The 20621-nt window shown below is 56.7% G+C and overlaps 1 protein-coding gene across 1 annotated transcript in view; it reads left to right on the forward strand.

Annotated features, from left to right (window-relative positions):
• Positions 1–18262, forward strand: part of SLIT3 (slit guidance ligand 3) — a 493393-nt gene extending 475131 nt beyond the window's left edge. Inside the window, exons 27-36 of the mRNA XM_036424070.2 lie at positions 2773–2870; positions 5347–5486; positions 6754–6847; positions 7168–7305; positions 7715–7955; positions 9608–9738; positions 12935–13089; positions 14202–14487; positions 15492–15700; positions 17728–18262. Coding sequence (XP_036279963.2) covers positions 2773–2870; positions 5347–5486; positions 6754–6847; positions 7168–7305; positions 7715–7955; positions 9608–9738; positions 12935–13089; positions 14202–14487; positions 15492–15700; positions 17728–17963 — 1728 coding nt within the window. The 3' untranslated portion in view covers positions 17964–18262. The remainder of the gene's footprint in view (positions 1–2772; positions 2871–5346; positions 5487–6753; positions 6848–7167; positions 7306–7714; positions 7956–9607; positions 9739–12934; positions 13090–14201; positions 14488–15491; positions 15701–17727) is intronic.
• The last annotated feature ends 2359 nt before the right edge of the window (positions 18263–20621 follow it).

Consider the following 20621-nt stretch of genomic DNA (forward strand, 5'->3'; position numbering starts at 1 on the left):
AACGATGGAAATTTCTTTGGAGAGCCAAATTTTTTAAACTTAAACTTCCTCTAACGCCACTTCTTCAACATAGACGCGCCCAGGCCGTGGTGTTTTGTGGAAGAGCCACACTCAAGGGGCCAAAGAGCCACATGTGGCTGGCGAGCTGCAGTTTGCCGACCACGGGCCTAGGGCCGCCACGCCGCCTGACAGGCTCAGGGCAGCCAGCAAGGCCGGAGAAATAAAATGCGTATTCCGGCTGATTCTTCTCAGCCAGGGAGCTCCCTGCTCGGACATCCAGGGTCTGGAAACAGGCTTCTCACCCCGTGGGCACAGGAGTCTCCCGGAGCTGAGTAACCTGCAGGTCCTGACTTAGCAGACCTGGGTCAGGCCCCAGGTTGCTGCCAGTCGGGACCATGCTCTGCATAGCAGGGTCTCCAGGCGGCCCTCCTGGCCCATCTCAGGCAGCGGTTTCCAGTGGGGCGGCTGTCCCCCGTCTCCTTCAGGGGCAGCCACACCCCGGCCATGTCCTTCACAGGCACACTCAGGGGTGGGGGCGGGGAGGCGAGGAGCATCACGGAGCCCGTGGGTTTGAGCACAGCGAGGCTGAAGAAAGTTGAGTCGGGCTAATTAGCTAAGCACCGAGCATGGGGTTATTCCTCAAGGACACGATGACAGAAGCCCCACCTGCGGGCTGAGTGGCCGTGTTGTCAGTACCAGCTCTGCCTCCTGGATTCCTGTGCTCAGCGGGAAGGGTTCCCAGGGAGGGTTCCCCCTGGAGCCCCTGGTACCTGAAAGTGCCCAGAGCAGAGAGGCTGGTCCAGGCAAGGGCTGGTGGGGGGAGGGTCCCATCTTGCCCACCTTGACCTGCTCAGGTTCCCCTGCCCTTCATGGCTCATTTGTTCAACACACACTCACTCACTCACACTCACACACACACACACACACACACACTCTCTCTCTCTTCTGAACAATCAGCACCTGAGAAGCCCTCCTCCTCAGCAGAATGGCTGTTTACGGAGCTGCAGGCCTCGCCAGGTGCCTCACGTGCAGGTGGTAGCTCATCACCGTCCGCTCTGTGGGGAGGGAGTGTGACCCCTGACACAGGTGGTGAGAGCAAGGCCCAGGCACGTCTCTCCCTCGAGGCACGTAGCACCCGGAGCGGGTGTGCCCCCACCTCTACCTCCCTCGGCAGCCTGTCTGAGGGACGAGTCGCCGGCACAGGGGCCCGGATGGCTCTGGACTGAGGTCGGGGTTCAGCTGCTGCCTGGTCCGCTCACTGCCACCTCGCCCTATCATCGCACTTTCCACGTCAGCTTTCCTGTCCACAAAAGTGGGGTACTCATCATCGTACCAGCCCCAAAAAAGCTGCTGTGAGCATCATATGTGGTGGTGAAGACAGAGCACTTAGCATGAGGCCTGGTGTGGAAACATGCTCCGTGAGCCCGTGTGGAAATGGGGATGGCCACACTGATGCCCAAGAGGGCTCCCAGGTGCTATGATTTAGGGTAAACCAAATCCCACGCCACCTGCATTCGCCACCCCTCTCGGAAACCCCTGCCTGGCCCTTTAAACGAGCCTGCGGGGCAGGAAGGGAAGCAGGCAACCACGGCTGCTGGGACGGGCCTGAGGCTCCGGCTGCTGGGACGGTGGAGGCTGGCGAGCCACCTCAGCCCTGTGCCCAGCTGGCAGCGGCCGCCAGGCAGGGAGCCCAGGCCACTCTTCTAGGCCCTGGCGGCAGTCCGAGAGGGGAGAGGATGTCCATGCAGACGGTGAGCAGGTGGTGTGGCAGTGGGAGGGCTCCGTGGTCACCCCTGCCTGGCATGGTGCCCACAGGCCAGGAACCAACACAGTGGGCACCTCCCTAGGCCCCACAGGGCCTCCGAGGGACTGTTTGCCAAGCCTGGTGTGCAGCACTGGCCCATGGGGAGAAGCTGGAGTCGGGGGCAGCCCGCTTAGCTTCTTCCCCATGCCTGCGACCCGCCGTCCCTTCTGCGGCCTGGTGGCTCCTTTCAGCTCAAACGTCCCCTCCAGACACACACACACACTCACACACACACACACACACACACTCTCACACTCACACACACTCACACTCACACTCCAGAGGCACCTGTGCCAAAGGACCCCCCACCCACCCAGAACTCTCTCACAGGGTCTCAGGCTGCACGTGAGAATCACCCACAGAGCTTGAGTGTAAATACCAGCACCTGAGCCCACGTCCGGGCCAGTCGATGAACTCGGGGTGTCACTTACTGTAAGAGGGACAAGGTCTGCCGGCCACGTCCTTCGTGTGGACTGTATTCAAGCCTCAGTGAGGCTAATCATGACATCACCTCCTAGGATGTATAAGATGCCTACTGTGTACCAGGTGTGTTATGCAACATTAAGTACTTTCTTATAAGAAAGGTCTGGTTTAAGTCTCATAGCAATGGTATGAGCTAGGCTGACAGAGGTTAAAAGGCTTCGACAAGGTCGAGGTCAGCCAACCAGGAAGAGACAAAGCTGCCATGTGAATCCAGGTCCCATGCTCTCGCTGTGGGGTTTAGAATAGAAGAGAGAGAATGTTGTGAATTCTGGGGACCCAGGCTCCTGAATCCTCCACACACCTCCCCTTCTCATTAGGGAGCCCCCAGCAGCAAGGGTTCCCTGTGGCTTTCTTCACGTCACCCCAGGCATGTCCCAGACCCTACTATCTCCCCAACCCCATCCCAGAGGATGCTGGGAACTCCCAGGGGTCTCCTGGGTCCCTGAGAGCCTCCCTAACGGGGTGCTTCTCCCTCTTCCCCGCAGGGCAAAGACTGTGCCACACCCATCAACACCTGCGTCCAGAACCCCTGTCAGCACGGAGGCACCTGCCACCTGAGTGAGAGCCACAAGGATGGCTTCAGGTAACAGCTCACCCTCCGCCTATCTTCCCCCAGGCTCTGTGGGCAGAGCTGGCACTGAGGGTCCCTGTGCCCACACTGGGCCAAGCCCTTGGTGTGGGTGGTTGCCAGGCTCTTCCTGGGTTACTCTCGGTACGGATAAGGAAATTGAAGCCTCAGAGGTTGCACGGTTAGCAAGCACTGATACAGGAACTCAAATGCAGCCGGGGTCTCAGGGATTTGCAGTTGCTGACTAAGGTCAGAAGGGCCACCCACCTGGTGATCCACCACTCTTTCTTCTGGGACATAAAAGTAACTTTAATAGTAGGCGCCATTGATTACATGCTCACATGTGCCAGACACTGGCTCGTCAAGTGTGTTCTAAATCCTCCCAACGAGGCTCTCTGGTACTGGCACGTACTGGCCCAGCTTAACAGATGAGGAAACTGAGGCACGGAGATTGATTTGCTCTGGGGCTTGTGTCCCCTGACTCTCCTTCCTGAGTCTTCCAGCCCCACCTCTTGTCCCTGCATTCAGAGCTCGGGAAGAAGGGGCCAGCTGAATGGAATAAGGAGATGTATACAAGGGGATATTACCAATAAACTAGAACAAAACCCCACAATTCCCAACAGCGGGGGTGAGGGCATTCCGCTAAATCAAACAAGTCAGTCAGAGGAAGACAAATACCATATGATTTCACTTGTGTGTGGAATTTTTTTAAAAAAATCAAAAATGGCTCAGTGGATAGAGTGTCGGCCTGCGGACTGAAAGGTCCCAGGTTCGATTCAGGTCAAGGGCATGTACATTGGTTGCGGGCACATCCCCAGTAGGGGTTGTGCAGGAGGCAGCTGGTCGATGTTTCTCTCTCATCAATGTTTCTAGCTCTCTATCCCTCTTCCTTGCTCTCTGTGGAAAATCAATAAAATATGTTTATTAAAAAAAAAAAAAAAAAAAAAAAGAGTGGTGAACTCAGACATCTCTTTGCCCATTGAGTATGACGTTGGCTGTGGGTTTGGTATATAAATGACTTTTATTATGTTGACTTATGTTCCTCTGTCCCGACTTTGCTGAGGGTTTTTATCATAAATGAGTGATGGCTTTTATTGAACGCTTTTTCCGCATCTATTGATATGATCATGAGTTTTTTTAACCTTCCGTTTGTTTATGTGGTATGTCATGTTTATTGTTTTATGGGTATTATACCAACCTTGCATCATGGTGCATGCACTTTTTAATGTATTGCTAGATTTGGTTTGCTAATATTTTTGTTGAGGATTTTAGCATCTATGTTCACCAGGGATATTGGCCTATAATTTTCTTTCTTTGTTGTGTCTTTATCTGGTTTTGGAATTAGGATAATGCTGGCCTCATAAAATGAGTTTAGGAGTCTTTGCTCCTCTTGAATTTTTTTGGAATAGTTTGAGAAGAAGAGGTGTTAGTTCTTATTTGAATGTTTGCTAAAATTCACCTCAAAAGCCATCCTGTCCGGGGCTTTTGTTTGTTGGGAGTTTTTTATTGCTGCTTCGGTTTCACTAGTTGTAATCTGTCTATTCAGATTCTCTGATTCTTCCTGAATTCATTTTGGAAGGTTGTATGTTTCTAGGAATTTATCCATTTCTTCCATATTTTCCAATTTCTTACAATCCTTTGTATTTCTTTGGTGTCGTTGTTTCTCCTCTTTCATTTCTGATTTTATTTATTTGGGTCCCCTATCTTTTTTTTTCTTTCTTTCTTTCTTTCTTTTTTTTTTTTTTTTGAGTCTATTTAAAGGTTTGTCAGTCTTGTTTATCTTTTCAAAGAACCAGCTCTTTGCTTCATTGATCTTCTGTATTTTTTTTACTCTATTTCACTTATTTTTGCTCTGATCTTTATTACTTTCTTCCTTCTACTTATTGTGGGCTTTGTTGTTCTTTTTCAAGTTCCTTTAAGTGTAAAGTTAGGTTGTTTATTTGAGCTTTTTCTTGTAATACTATAAATTTCCCTCTTAGGACTGCTTTCACTGTGTCCCACAGATTTTGGTTTGTTTTGTTCTCATTTTCATTTGTTTCATTGTATCTTTTGATTTCTTCCTTGATCTTATTGTTAACCCAGTAACTGTTTAGTAACATGTTATTTAGCATCCCATGTCTTTGTTTCTGTTTTCTTCCTGTGATTGATTTCAGGTTTCATAGCATAATGGTCAGAGAGATGCTTGATAATCATTTCAATCTTCTTAAATTTGTTGAGACTTGTTTTGTGTCCTAACATGTGGTCTATTCTAGAAAATGTTCCATGTGCACTTGAAAAGAATGTATATTCTGCTGCTTTGGGGTGAAATGCTCTGAAGATACCAGTTAAATCCATTAAATCTAGTGTGTCATTTAAGGCCACTGTGTCCTTGATGATTTTCTGCCTTGAAACTCCATCCAGAGAGAAACCTGACTAATTATACCCCCCTCCTGCCTTCTCTGCCACTCAACCCACCCCACTCCCCTCCTCCCTACCCCATCCGTCCCCAAAGTTGCTCCTGCCCTCTGGGCTTTGAAGGGCAGCGATGTGAGATCAACCCGGACGATTGTGAGGACAATGACTGTGAGAACAATGCCACCTGTGTGGACGGGATCAACAACTATGTGTGTGTGTGCCCGCCTAACTACACAGGTAAGGCCCCTGACGCCTGAGTGGGGATTGGTGCATGCAGGATCGGGGGGGGGGGGGGGGGGGGGGGGGGGGATCATGCACTAAGCACACCATTTTCCTAGCTATTTCCAGGGACCCTTTTTCCTTCCCCCCATAGACAGAGGCTTGAACCCCTATAACCCCACGACGGGCTCCCCAAAGGCCCCATTTCTTTGTTTGTCCTTCCGGCCCCACAAACTACTAGCTCCTCCCTGCTCTGGAACAGGTTCCCAGGGCCCTCCCAGCTGTCTGTTCACTCGGTTGATGGCCACCCCTCCCTTGAAAACTGGAGAGCAAGGGTGTTGGAGGCTAGCAGAGGCCCGTGCATCCTGGATGTTGTGTTCAGGTCTAGTCAGCCTTCTCTGGAAATCTACACTTTGCAGACACTGTAAGGAACCAAAGACGCAAAAGTGAGCAAGACAGAGCTTCTTCTCACAAGAATTCATTGGGGGGGGGGGGGGGGGGGGGGGAGGAAGGAAGGAAGGAAGGAAGGAAGGAAGGAAGGAAGGAAGGAAGGAAGGAAGGAAGGAAGGAAGGAAGAAGAAGAAAGAAAGGGACACAAACTGACACCTGAGCCCAGTGGGTTGTGAGGCCACAGAGAAGGAGCCTCACCCAGTGGGGACTAAGCGGGGACTCCCACCGGAAGCTGGTACTCTCCCCACCACAACCCCAGTAACACCTCATTTCCTATATTAACAGCCCTAGTGAGGATAGTTACACGTACATCAGTGGTGAAGCCATCCTGGTCATTTATGGCCCGATAGGCACTTCATGACGCTGTGAACTTCAAAGAGATGTATGCAGAGACCAGGCCTTCCAATGGTTGCTCCTCTGAGAGCATCCGAGGGCTGGCTTGTCTGTCGCAGGTGGGCTGTGCTCTAAGCCACATCAGGCCTCCAGGAAACCGCTGGGCCTTCCTGGAGCTCACCCGTCACCCCGCTCCCATCTCTGGGTCGTCCTTGCCTGCTTGTTTGCGAACCTAGGCCGTGGGGAGGACAGGCCCCCTCGTAGTTGTGTCCCCGGCACCTGGTTCAGTGCCTGCCCTACAGGAGGTGCTCAGTAAACAATGTGGAAGAAAAAAAAACGAACAAATAAGCGTAGCCCAAGGTTAGGGTGAAACAGCCAAACGGTGGTGCTGTGACTCTTCCGGTTGTCACCGGGGAAACCAAGGTGGGGCCAGGAGAAACCAAGGGAGCAAACGCAGTCCCAAAGCCCACGCCCCTGAGGCCCGCGGCTCTCCCTCCCGCAGGTGAGCTGTGCGACGAGGTGATCGACCACTGCGTGCCGGGGCTGAACCTCTGCCAGAACGAGGCCAAGTGCATCTCGCTGGACAAAGGATTCAGGTCAGCGGGCTCCTGGGGTCTGCAGCAGCCGCTCGCTCTCCCCTCTCCCCTCTCCCCATATCGCCCTTCCCGGAGCTGGTGTAGGAGAGACCCGCCGGGGAAGCCGGGTTTACGGGGGACGGGGTCCCCTGCCCTGTGCACAGCCTCACAGTGGCGCTCTGCCTCCGTGGCTCCCCGAGTCTGCCCACGATGCCCACGATGCCCCTGAGGGCTGGGTCGGGAGGGGGCGTGCACCCTGACCGTCAGCAGCCGCATTGGCGGGGCTGTCCATGCGGCCGTGGGCGCTGGCGGCGTGGAGCAGCCTGGCTCTCTGGTTCCAGGTGCGAGTGCCTCCCCGGCTACAGCGGGAAGCTCTGCGAGGTGGACGACGATGACTGCGCGGCCCACAGGTGCCGCCACGGGGCCCAGTGCGTGGACGCGGTCAACGGCTACACATGCCTCTGCCCCCAGGGCTTCAGGTATGGCGGGGCCTGGGCCCGGAGCCGCCTGGGCCGGGTGGAGGGCGGGTGCTGGGGACAGGTGGCTATTCTGCAGAATAATTACTGGTATTCTCCCCACCATGCCCGGCCCTGGGTCTGGGTGGCACCTGTATCCCCACACTGTCCTCTGCCGCCGAGGCCCAGGCAGATGCTGTCCGCCCCGTGTGCAGAGAGGAGAAGAGCCACCGGCCAGCCATCCGGGGCTTGGACCTGAGGCCCAGCCCATGTCAAACTCAGGCATGGCTCCATCTCATGGGGGCCTGGGGCCTAGAGAAGGGAAAAGACCCGCCAGTTAGTGTCTGGCAGAGACCAGGCCCCATTCCCATCGCGCACCCCTTTCTGCTCGGGTTCGGGCTAAAACACCGGTCTCTCCACCCTTCCCCCCCAGCGGGCTCCTATGCGAGCACCCCCCGCCCATGGTCCTGCTGCAGACCAGCCCCTGCGACCAGTATGAGTGCCAGAACGGGGCACAGTGCATCGTGGTGCAGCAGGAGCCCACCTGCCGCTGTCCCCCGGGCTTCGCCGGCCCGCGCTGCGAGAAGCTCATCACCGTCAACTTCGTGGGCAAGGACTCCTACGTGGAACTGGCCTCCGCCAAGGTCCGGCCCCAGGCCAACATCTCCCTGCAGGTGGGCCCTCACCCCCACCCCACCCCCAACCACCCTCTCCCCCCCCCCCCCGCCATCCCCCCCCCCCCACCCCTTACCTCTTGCCACACGCCCAGCTCTGCTTGCTCCGAGAACAGCAGGGAGGCTCAGGCCATGCAGCTTCTTCCCCCCCCCCCCGCCCCCCCCCCCCCCCCCCCCCCGCCCACAGCATCATCAAGGCTGCACTCAGCTTTGGGGTCCGGGCCAGCTCCCACACTCCGGGCAGCCCCACTTCCAGCCTCATTCCTTCCTTCCTTCCTTCCCCTAGGACAGCGGTCGGCAAACCACGGCTCGCAAGCCACATGCGGCTCTTTGGCCCCTTGAGTGTGGCTCTTCCACAAAATGCCATGGCCTGGGCGAGTCTATTTTTTAGAAGTGGCGTTAGAAGAAGTTTAAGTTTTTAAAATGTGGCTCTCCAAAGAAATTTCAATCATTGTCCTGTTGATATTTGGCTCTGTTGGCTAATGAGTTTGCCGACCACTACTGTAGGAAAGACTCATGCAGCTGTTACACACTGTGGGAAGTCAATAGTGGACAGGACGGGTAAGCCCGTTGTCCGAGCAGGTTGACAAGGAAAGGGACAGTGACAGCCCTGGTGTTGTGGGAGCACGTGGCAGGGCGGGGGTCCCGGCTGCTGGGAGGAATCTGGGAGGGCTCCCCGGAGGCAGTGATTACGAAGCTGAGATTGGGAGGAGGACTAGGAGTTTGCCTGAAGAGGGGCAGTAGGGTGAGGGGGCGACAGGGCAGACTGAAGAGGGGTGCAGTCTAGTACCTGGACACCCAGATGTCCTGTCAGGCCAGCTGCTGCACACCCCGGTCCCCGGGCTGTGTGTGTCCGGGCGGTGGGAGTTGCAGACAGTCAGAGAACCCCGCCCGCAGCGGGCCTGACAGAGGGGTGCCTCTGGAGCCCATGGCGGTCAGCCTTGGTGACACGTTAGAATCGCCCAGAGTTTCTCAAATGGTCCTTGCGTGGGCCCCACCCCCAGACTCACGTGTAGTGGTTTGGGCCGACATTGATGTTTAAAAAACTCCCCAGGTGACTCTTAGCACTGTGCCTGGTCCATAATAAACTGAACCAATGGTGATTGCTAGCATTTAATGTCTAACCTCATGCAGAGACGGAGGCCGACGGGCAGGCACTGGGTGCGACCATGAATCAGGGGGAGCGCTAGGCCTGAGCGCAAGGCTCCTGACGGCTGGGAGGGGAGGTGGGTGTGAACATAATGTGATGGGGGCTCCGAAGGCGTGTGCTGCACTGAAGCAGCGTTTGCTGGGGCGTGAGCACAGGCCCACCTCTGGCCATTCATGGTCCAGAGGGGAAGGAATGGGGACATGAATGCCAGGGGTCGCTCAGAAGATGCCACCTAGAATAAGGTGAGCAGACATCCCGCTTTTGGCGGGACAGTCCCGATTTTCAACAATTTGTCCCACGTCCTCCGGCGTTTTAAAAAAGTCCCCATCAATTTTTAACAGTTTGTCCCGATCAGGACTTTTTTAAGACGCCACGGGATGCGGGACAAATGGTTGAAAATCGGGACTGTCCCGCTGGTCACCTTAACCTAGAAGCCGAATCCGGGAGGTAGGCTGGGGAGGGCAGACCCCTGAGGGGAGCCAAACGGCATCCCTCTCCCCAGGTGGCCACGGACAAGGACAATGGCATCCTCCTCTACAAGGGAGACAACGACCCCCTGGCGCTGGAGCTGTACCAGGGCCACGTGCGGCTGGTCTATGACAGCCTGAGCTCCCCGCCCACCACGGTGTACAGGTAGGACCCGCACGCTCCACCGCGCACCCTCCCGCCTGCGCCCGCCCTGGGAGGCAGTGCCAGGGCGCCTCTTCTCGCTGCCCTCACCCCCGCCTCCCCAACACAGACACACCTTTCCCCCAGGAGAGGAGGGGCTGCGGAGGAAGGGGGCTGGAGGAAGACGCAGGAGAGGAAGGCCCGGGAGGGGAGATGGTACCTCATTTCCATAAGATAAATGGCCAGCAAGGACTGAGGGAGCCCGCGCTACAACGGGGACATGGCTGCTTAATGAGATGCCCTTTTCGAAATGTCACTCTAATCTTTTATTAGTTTAAGAGAGAAAATGCGGAGATTAGCTTGCATCTTGGGGGAGGCGGTGGGGCGGGCGCTCCAGGGCTCCAGGGACAGGCCTGCTCCCAAGGTGACCTTCAGACGGCTGTGAAGGACAGCCGTCCTCAAGCGCCAGTCCTTCCCGGTCACCCTGGTTTTCACACGATCGGGGTGCCAGCCGTGCTGTTGCTGGGCACGCTGCTTTGCATCCACTTGAAGGCTGCTCGTTTTTTTTTGTTTGTTTGTTTTTTTATATATTTTATTGATTTTTTACAGAAAGGAAAGGAGAGGGATAGAGAGCTAGAAACATCAATGAGAGAGAAACATCAACCAGCTGCCTCCTGCACACCCCCCTCCGGGGATGTGCCAGCAACCAAGGTACATGCCCTTAACCGGAATCGAACCTGGGACCTTTCAGTCCCCAGGCCGATGCTCTATCCACTGAGCCAAACCGGTTTCGGCATTGCTCGCTTTTTAAACGTGGCTTCGTCTTCAGTCGCATCTGTGAGGTCGCAGGCGTGCCGGTTCCGTAGGTTCCAGTTGGTGGCCTCCTTCATGCAGAGGCCTGGCCCTGCTCCTCTGCCAGCTGCAGGCGCTGGAGGGGACCTGAGGTTCTGTCCCAGGCCCGGGGCCCACACCCAGAAAAGCCCACCCAAGCCCTGCCCTGGCCCGGAACGGGGACAAGTCCGTCCCCAGACTTGTCAGAGGGGCTTCAGGCATTATTTCCTACCCAGAAGGCCAGGGGGCTAAGGTGACAGACGTGGGGAACGTGAGCTGGTGTGCAGTAGGGAGTGGTGGGGACTATCGAGGGTACCAGCCTCGTCCAAAGGGACTGTTGCCCTCAGCTCCAGCAGATGCTGCCATGTGGGGATGCAGATTCTTGAGAGCAGCTGGAAATGCAGGGTTTGTGTGTAAAGCCTGTGTTGAAGTGTTGCTGTTTTAAAGCAGCAGGTGAGAGCGCTGTCCAGCCTGCCGGGCGCGCTCCCCGCGTCATAATGACCACAAGCCCATCCTTGGCCAAGGTCTGTCTTCGTCTCACTGGATCCGCACCACAAGCCCAGGCGGGCAGCGTCACTCCTGTCCCAGGGATGAGAAGCCTGGGGCTCGGACGAAGTCCTTGGCCCAGAGGCACACCAGTCAGTCAGTGGGAGAGCTGGGATTCGAACCCAGGTCAGGCTCCCACCCAGGCCCGCCCTCCCCGGTGCTGGGGCACAGAGGGTGAGGCAGAGACAGCCAGACAGACAGACAGACACACACACACACACACACACACAGTCCACGGCACCCTGGTCCAGCAAGTGGGGGGTGGGGAGGAGTGTGCAGTGCAGGCTGCTAAAATCCCAGCACTTTCCTCCTGTGACACTGTCGCCACCTACTGGTCACAACAGCATCCAGGTGAGCAAGCCCAGCACCTAAAATGACTATTGGACCCCCAGGGGCATAGGGTCCCGTGGCTGGGGGCTTGGGTTTAAGTCCGGCCTCTACCACTCCCACTTTAAGACATTGGCAGGGTCACCTAAGCCTCTTATTTCTAGAATGGAGAAAGCGTGGTACCTCCCACGTGGGGAGCATAGGTCAAGTGCTTAGCATTGAGTAGCACACGTTCAACACATGCCTAGCATTGTTGTTAAAAGCGAAGGTGAACTGGACAGGCCGCTCTGCTCAGCGTCTGTCCTCATGTGTGATCCAGAGGGCCACCCAGGCGGCTCTGGCCCCTTCTGTGGCCTTCACCTCTGGCCAGTGGGTTACGGGGAAGACTCAGAGCCCTCCTGCCCCCAAACCCCTGAGCATCCCTCCAGGGGGCTAACTGGGGGGCTCCTAGTGCAGTGCAGTCACAGCAGGCGGGTTACCGATGGGGTTTTCCCGCTCTTCCTCTGCCTTTGCAGCAGAGCGACGCTTCCTTCCGCTGATGGTTTACTTCCAAGGCCACGGTCTAAACTAGGGGTGTCGAACTCAATCAGAGAAGGGGCCAAAATCTAAAATCCAGCCTAAATCGCGGGCGGAATGGTTTACTGAACAGTCATAAACTGTCATTGTGATGGAAACGCAGCGGAGTGCAGTGATGACAGCGCGGTGCGGGCCACATTGCAAGGCCTGGCGGGACGGATTTGGCCCGCGGGCCTTGTGTTTGACACATGTGGTCTAAACAATAAAGCAGAACTGGAGGCAGATGAGGACTCAGATGGGACAGAGACGAGCTAGTGCCACTGTACCTCTGAGGTCACTGCTACTCCCGTGTACTAGGAAAAGATAAACCTCACGCCACCACAACTTGTGTGCAGTGTTCCTCAGGACGATGCTGGCCTTGCATCCTCACTGACACTTAGGGAGAAACGGAGCGAGGGAGGGAGCAGGTGTTACGTACATCCTGGTCCCCACGGTGTGCAGTACAACAACAGAGGTGTCTGAGGTTGGAGCTGGCTCAGCTCTGCGAAAAGATTGCAGATAATAGGCTGGGTCTTGTACTGGAAGGAAAAAAATGTTATAAGAGGCTTTATAGGGTCCAATGACAAATTAGAATACAGGCTGATTATTCACACGTATGGCATCCATGTGTGAGACAGGGAAGAGAATATCCCTGTCTTTAGCCACACAGGAATGTAACTCATCTTAAATAGTTCAGAAAAACTGTGTGCGTGTGTGTGTGTGTGTGTGTGTGTGTGTGTGTGTTCTCATGTGTGGAAATGGAGAGAGAGAAAAAAATGATAAAGCAAACGGGGCTATTTTGCAACATATAAATTTGAAGTTATTTGCAAATAAAATGTAAGTTTAAATTTATTTGCAAATAAAAAGTAAAATGAAGTGCAAGTAATGGCAGTCAGGCTCGGAGGCCGGAGCCCGCTGTGGGAGGCACTCGGCCAACTGTCTCCCCTCCTCTCCCGCCCAGCGTGGAGACGGTGAACGACGGGCAGTTCCACAGCGTGGAGCTGGTGATGCTGAACCAGACCCTGAACCTGGTGGTGGACAAAGGAGCCCCCAAGAGCCTGGGGAAGCTCCAGAAGCAGCCAGCGGTGGGCACCAACAGCCCCCTCTACCTTGGAGGTAAAGCCCCCTTCCCTGCCACCCCCACCACTCCCACCTCCCACCTGCCCTCTGGGCTCGGGCACCTGCACGCGGGCCCTCTGGCTGGGGTTCCCCTGTGCTCATGTAGGTGCCCACTGCACAGTCAATCAGGGCAGGCTTCCTGGAGGAAGTGACAACTGAGCTGATCCCTAAAGGGTGAATAGTTAGCCAGGGCATGGGGAAGAGAAGAGGAGAGGAGAGAGTGCGGGGCTCCTTCTGAGAACTACAAATTGTTGGGGGGGGCAAACGGGGGAGATGGTGGAGATGGAGGCAGGGTCCAGGCCCTGCGATCCCTGGGCTTCAGGTCACATTCCTGAGGCTTAGCTGATGTATGTAGAAGAACCTGTTTGATGTTTGAGATTAAGAAGTGCCTTCCCACGCCCCACTCCCCTCCCACCTCGCCCCACCTGGCAGACCCTGGCCTGAAATGCAGCCCTGGGCTTTAGTTCTGAAAGAATGGTGTGCAAACACAAACCAGCACCACTTGTTCAGCACAGAGGTCCCCCAGGGAGCCCAGCTATGGAGGCTGGAGTGGCCCAGCCATCAGCTCTGTTAGCAGCCAGTCCAGGGAGTGCCCCGGGGCCCAGAGCGTCTCTCCCAGTGAAGATCCCAAAGTTCCACGGATCCAGGCTGCACCCCAGGCCCCCATCTTCTCTTCCAGCCCCAGCTCCCACTCCCCAGCGGTGTTTCGGGGGGGGGGGGGGGAGATGCTGTCACACTGCAGAGGCCTGATGGGGACAGCGGGGGAGGTGGGCAGCCACCCTGCCTGGGTAGGGCCTTCTCTACCAGACCATGGCCACGTGGCTTTGGCTGGCCACATTTTGTTTCTCTAGAGGAGCCTGAAAATGGACTTTTACAGGATAACTCCTATATGTAAATAATGGCGACATTTCCAGTTTCTGAGTCACAGGGCAGGATGATGGGCACATGTCCTTGTGTGGTCGGGATCCCAGGTGTTGGCCCTTCCCTCCATTGGCACAGCAAAGGCCAGGGCTGTGAATGCTTAGCAGGGGCATGGAAAGAGCGAGCTCTCAGGGGAGGGCTGGCAGAGGGGAGGGTCTCAGGCCGCTGTCCTGGCATCGCGCCTACAGGCATCCCGACCTCCACGGGCCTCTCGGCGCTGCGCCAGGGGGCGGACCGGCCGCTGGGCGGCTTCCACGGCTGCATCCACGAGGTGCGCATCAACAACGAGCTGCAGGACTTCAAGGCGCTGCCGCCGCAGTCCCTGGGCGTGTCGCCCGGCTGCAAGTCCTGCACGGTGTGCCGGCACGGCCTGTGCCGCGCGGTGGAGAAGGATAGCGTGGTCTGCGAGTGCCACCCCGGCTGGACCGGCCCGCTGTGCGACCAGGAGGCCCCAGACCCCTGCCTGGGCCACAGGTCAGTGCCCCCCACCTGAGAAGTGGCCCTGAGGGCAGCTGGGGGGTGGGGGGGCTGTGATTAAATTGTAGGCTGGACCTGCATTGGTGTGACTGTCGAGGAGTCCAGAGCTTACACCTGCCCAGGAGGCCTGCTCAGAGCACCTACCTGCCCCCTGAGAATCAGACAGGCACCCCTTTGGGCAGACGGGCACTCTCTCAGCTGGGCCAGTGGGAGGAGGGACTTCCAGCCCAGACTCAGCTGCCCCCCTCAGCCGGTGCCCGTGCAAGAAGACCCTGTGTGCATACCCACAGCGGGATCACTGGCATTCATCCACAGTACTCCCTGAGGGCCTACGGTGTGCCCCGCCTAGGGTTAAACCGAGAGGCCCAGAATCTCGGTGCTAAGAAATCTGAATCAGCCAGAAATAGCACCAGAGCCAAGGCCACTGGTTGGGTCGGCTGACCAGCTGGGAAGTCTGGTGTAAATTGGCAATGAGGGCCAATGGCTCTACGTAGTTCTGCAGTGTGTGGCTCTGAGTCGTCTGCGGAGAACCCCAGCTCTTGCTGTCGCCCCAGCAGAGACAGCGCTGCCCGTGGTTAGAACATAGTCTGGGCACCCGTTCCTGCCCCTGTGCCACGTGGAGAAGGTGACCCACCACGCAGGATGCTGGCTGCCTGGCACCAGTGGTGCTCACGGCAATAACACTGTGAGCAGTTAGGTTGTAGGTCAGTTGGCATGCCTGGAGAATGCGGAGATGCTCCCCAGCAGTGACTGCGCTGGGCTCCGTGACTTCTGAGCCGGCCACGTGGTGGCCACAGCCGGCGTGGACATTGGACAAGGCCCCTTGGACTCCACAGAGTGTCTAAGGAATTGCTGATGCTCAGGCACTGGGGCTGGAGGTAGAGTATGGGATGGAGATGGTCCCACAGAGCTGGGCCTGGGTCTGAGCCCGGAGATGGAGGAAGACACCTCCTGCGGCATCCACACTCCCATTCCCCTCTCACCCTCTTGTCTGCCCACAGCTGTGACCACGGGAAATGTGTGAGGACCGGGCCCTCATACGTGTGCAAGTGTGCCGAGGGCTACGGAGGGGCCTTGTGTGACCACAAAAACGACTCCACCAGTGCCTGCTCAGCCTTCAAATGCCACCACGGGCAGTGCCACGTCTCAGACCGAGGGGAGCCCTACTGCCTGTGCCAGCCTGGCTTTGGAGGGGAGCACTGCGAACAAGGTAGGCCTGCCGTGTGCCACCATGAGGCTGCGTGACCCAGCCTCTCTCCCCCTTCTCTCCCATCTTCCTGCTCCCCCTAACCCACACCCTCTCCTGCTTCTCTTCCCCTTTTATCCCCCCAGCCTACACCCTCTCCCCTCTCCATATTTCTTCAATCCCCCTTCCTATTTATTCTTCCCCTCCCCCTTTCCTCTCTCCCTTTTCCCTACCTTGTCCACTGTTCCCGCCTCTTTCCATTCTCTTCTCCCATCTGTCTTCCACTCCTTTCTTACCTCTTTCTGCTCCCCCTATTCTCTTCCTGCCTCTTCCCTCTTTCATATCCTTTCTCTTCCTTCTCCCATCTCTGTCCTCTGCTATACCTTTTCCCTTCTATACTCTCTCTTCTTTCCACCCCCCCGCCCCAATTTCCCTCTCCTCGCCTCCCTCCTTTCCCCTTCTTTCATTCCCTTCTTTCTCTCTACTCCCCCACTGCCTTCTGCCCTCTTTTCTCTCCCTTTAACCTCTCTCCTCTCCTCCCATTTCTCTTCTGACAATCTCCTTTCCACTCTTCCTTCTTTCTGCCCCCTTGAAATGCCTGCTTTCAAAACTATTGTAATCCCTGACTTAGCCACACAACAGGTAGACGTCTAACCAGCACCACTGACTTACCTGGGAGGGTGGAGAAGTGCGGTCTCTGGCCCCACTGGAGACCTTTTAAGTCAGAACCTGCAGAGAAAGAGAATTCCCCCTCCTTCCACCACACTCCTAGACAGTGAAGGACTCACATTTTATACCCAGCTGAACTACCACACTTAATCAAAGATTTATTCTTGTATTTTGAAATAACTTCAGATTAAACAGAAAAGTTGCCAGAACAATACAGACAGCTCTCAGTCCCCTCCAACCCAACTGCCCATCGCTGCTGTCTTGCAGGTTCCACACCCTCATCCTCCTTAGTCTCTTTCTGGACCTTTTGACAATCTCGTCACTTACAAATCCATATCCAGCTTAACATTCTCCTCATTAGTCCCCAGAATCTGGGCAGAGCTCACAGCTCTTTCTGGACTCCTCCCAGCCTGGGCAGAGGCAGGGAAGACAGGGCACCGGGCCACCAGGAAGCCGAGGCTGTGTGGCAGAGCGTCCGGCTGTGTCCATTGCTGGCCTTGGGCCTCGCTGCAGGGGCGCTCCCAGTGCAGGGAGGACGAGAGTGGAGAGAAGAGGCAGGTCAGGGTCCAGAGGGTACCTGCAGGGTTAGAGCCCTCTCTCCCGGCCACAGCAGCCCCTGTGCTGTGTGCTCCCATCAGCCTTCTCAGGTACCATTAGAGTCCAGGCTCCACACCACCAAGTGGGGCGAGGGCGGGCACCTAGATCCACTCCACTAAACCCTGGGCTCCAGCCACCATGACAATGCAGAACATGGGCCCATTTGGCCAGGCCTCCTGCTTTCCACAGCAGCCAGAAACCCCAATGCTAGGTGGAGGCCCCTGGGTTTTGTCTCTAACATTGGCATTTTGTCTGACTTTAAAGGCGTGGTGCAATCAGTTTGCTTGGACATTGGGCTAGCCTAAGGTGACCAGACGTCCCGCTTTTGGTGGGACAGTCCCGATTTTTAACAATTTGTCCCATATCCCAATGTGTTTTTAAAAAGTCCCAATTTAATCTTTCCAAAAATCGGGACTTTTTTTAAAAACACCACGGAACGCAGGACAAATTGTTAAAAATCGGGACTGTCCCGCCAAAAGTAGGACATCTGGTCACCTCAGGCTAGCCCTCATTCTGTTTGACACATAAAATTTGGTCTCAAGTTCCTTGAAGGGAGGGACGCAGACTGGTGGACCGAGAGGTGGAGGGCAGTTCCAGGAAGATAAGGATGCCGAGTGGCCCAGTACCTGGGCGATGGCTGCAGGGGGGAGGGGGAGGTCAGGGGGGGGGGCAGATGAGCGAATGAATCAAGGCAACGGAGTTTCAGAACGCTGCCTGGAAATGGGCCCTGGTTCCTGCCAGCCCTCTGCCAGCACCCTGACCTTACCCCGCTGTGCCCTCCGCAGAGAACCCGTGCCTGGGGGAGGTCGTCCGTGAGGTGATCCGCCGCCAGAAGGGGTACGCGTCCTGTGCCACGGCCTCCAAGGTGCCCGTGGTGGCGTGCCGCGGCGGCTGTGGGCCCCAGTGCTGCCTGCCCACCCGCAGCCGGCGGCGGAAGTACGTCTTCCAGTGCACGGACGGCTCCTCCTTCGTGGAGGAGGTGGAGAGACACTTGGAGTGCGGCTGCCAGCCCTGCGCCTAGGCCTGCCTCCGGCCGCCCTCCTGCCCGGCCGCGGGGACCTGGAGCGGAACGCAGAAGAGAATATTAAGTATATTGTAAAATAAAACAAAAAATAGAACTTATTTTTATTATGGAAAGTGACTATTTTCATCTTTTATTATATAAATATACCCCACCGTCCGCTGTATCTGTACATTATAGTGAGCTGCTGTGTTACCGCGTTGTTCTTGTGTTGTGGACTTGTCGTGTTTGGATGAACAAGCTGTTAAAAGTTTTAAGAGAAAAGACTAATAAAGTGTTTTAAGGCGGAAGGACGAGAATAAAGGAGTGGAAGCCTGTGTGAGGGGGAAGGAGGGTTCTGTGAGGGGGAAACACCAGGATGTCAGCAGAAACCCAGGCTGTGGGTGTGGGGGAGTGGGGAGGGGGGAGGAGGCACGTCCTGGCTGCTGAGGGCTGGACGCCCAGTTCTTCTAGGCAAATCCCCGGGGCCCAGGCCTCCTCTGTGACCCCCCACCCCCCTGCAGACCCCACTTCTCCTGCCTGAGTGGCCCTGGGTTCCATTGCAAAACTATCTGAACGCGGGCTAAGGTGAGCCTGTTTTGCCAAAATTTAAAACAGCTGCTCTTTCCTTTCCCTTCCCTCCCCAGGAACTAAGTCCTGTGGGTATAGGGAGGGGAGGGGAGGGAAGACAGCCAGGCTGAGCCCTGCCACCAGCCTCTCCTCCCTCCAGCTTGGGCTGTGACCCCAGGAAGCAAGGCCCGGAGCCAAGCCTGCCCACAGCCCTGGCAGGAGCCCATGCTGGGAAGTTCTCAGAGGCTCTTGCCATGGGCAGCAGCCTTACCGGGCCATCCAGGCACCAGCATGATGGGAGAGACCCCTTGCACGTCTGGTTTCCCGTGTGCATCAGCACTGCCACTGGGCCTCACATTGCCCACGGAACTCCTGCCCCCTCCCCCCAAGGGCAGAGCAGCAGGACCCACAGCTGATGGGCAGAGGCCTCCCCGCCTCTGGGACCTGCCACAGGCCTCACGTCTGCGGTGGGAGAGCGGCCGGGGGCAGACTCCTTGCTCCGGTTCCCACCACCCCCACCCCCACCCCAACCCCAACCCCCACCCCCACCTGGCACAGACATGGAGATTGGGCCGGGGAAGCCCAGCCCGGCCAGAAAAGGAAGGAGCTTTCCTGACGTCTCTCCTGCTCTTGGCTGCCTTGCCAGCTCCTTGTTCTGCTTCCCGGGACCCAGAGTCTAGCTAGACAGTGTCCTCCATGCTGGGAATGTGAGCAAAAGCAGCCTTGGGGCCCTGTCTCTCCACCACCTCAGCTGCCCCTGCCCACCTCAGGCTCGGCCCCTCACATCAACTGCCACCTCCCATCCCCCATTCCTGAGACCTCCCCATAGGGGCCAGGGGAGAACACAGACCCCCGCTCTGAGGGCTCACTGACGAGCCTAGGGGGTCTGAGCAGACCGATGGCGGATCGAAGGCTCAGAGCACCCAGAAGGGAGGAAGGGGCAGAGGGAAGATGGAGGCGCAGAGGCAGGTGGCACCAAGCCCGCTCAGCCCGCCAGGCCCCTGCCCCCCGGAAGGACTCTCAGGGGCTATGGCCTTCCTCTTCCCCCCAGGAGTCCAGGCCTCTCTCCACCCATCACCCCTGGGTCCAAACTGGAGTCCAGCCCCGATCAGCAGCACCAGCCCGAAGAACCAGGCTTTTTCTCTCTGGGGAGCGGGAGGGGGCAGGGGAAGGGATATTGATTGATCCTTCCTCTCAGTTTTGGAAGCCCTGGCTTTACCAAGTGCCAAATGCAAGACCACTAAAAATCTCCACCCCGAATGCAGCTTTTCTAACCAGGGGAGATTGAAATCCTCCGATTTGAGCAACCGAAGTGTAAGCACAGAGAGTCCCTCGGGGCAGGAAGAGTTCGGTTGGGAAATGGTCCTGCTTCAGGGGTCAGTGCTCGCTGGGGACACACGTTGCGGAAGAGGGGGCTCTGGCCCTGTCTCCCCGTCAGCAGGACTCGGGGACAAGGAAGGGAGGGTCTCCTCCTGTCCGCACTGAGGGGCCCTCACGTGACTGATGAGATGATGGACTTCAAAGCTCTTGTAAAGTGTCAACTGAAAACCTTACATGTAAGACGCCGTGGTTATTATTACTGTTGTTGTTGCTATCATTGATGTGCCAGTTGGTCCTCTGTGAAGACCGGCTTTGCCCTTCCAGTCTCATAGGCAGGAACTCCAGTCTGACGCGTGAGAGAGAGGAGGACAAGGAGGAGAGGGCCGAGGAAAGGAGGGGAGAGCCCCCAGGCCCAGCGAAGGAGGAAATCCCAGGGGAGCCCAGTGGCCGGATGGGGCTGAGCTAACCTGGCCCTTCACTGTAGACAAATCTACCACCAGATGCACCAGAGGCCGCGCAGTCACCACGGCCTTTGCCAGGAGCAGAATCCCTAGTGTCAATAGGCCCGCCCCTCAGAACCTCTCGGGGTCCAGGTATCAGAGCTGAAGGAGCCCCCTGGGGCCCCAGGTGGGTGGGAAAACCGAGAATCAGAGAGCGGAGTGTCCAGATCTGAGACCAGGGTCATCTGGCAACGTCACGCCAGAGGCAGGAATAGAGCACCCTGGCAGAGTGAGGCCTGACACAGCACCCAGACAGCTGCACCCCGTCCTCCCCCCTTCTCCCAGCCAG

The sequence above is a fragment of the Pipistrellus kuhlii genome, unplaced genomic scaffold, assembly GCF_014108245.1.
Source record: "Pipistrellus kuhlii isolate mPipKuh1 unplaced genomic scaffold, mPipKuh1.p scaffold_m20_p_8, whole genome shotgun sequence".
NCBI lineage: Eukaryota > Metazoa > Chordata > Mammalia > Chiroptera > Vespertilionidae > Pipistrellus > Pipistrellus kuhlii.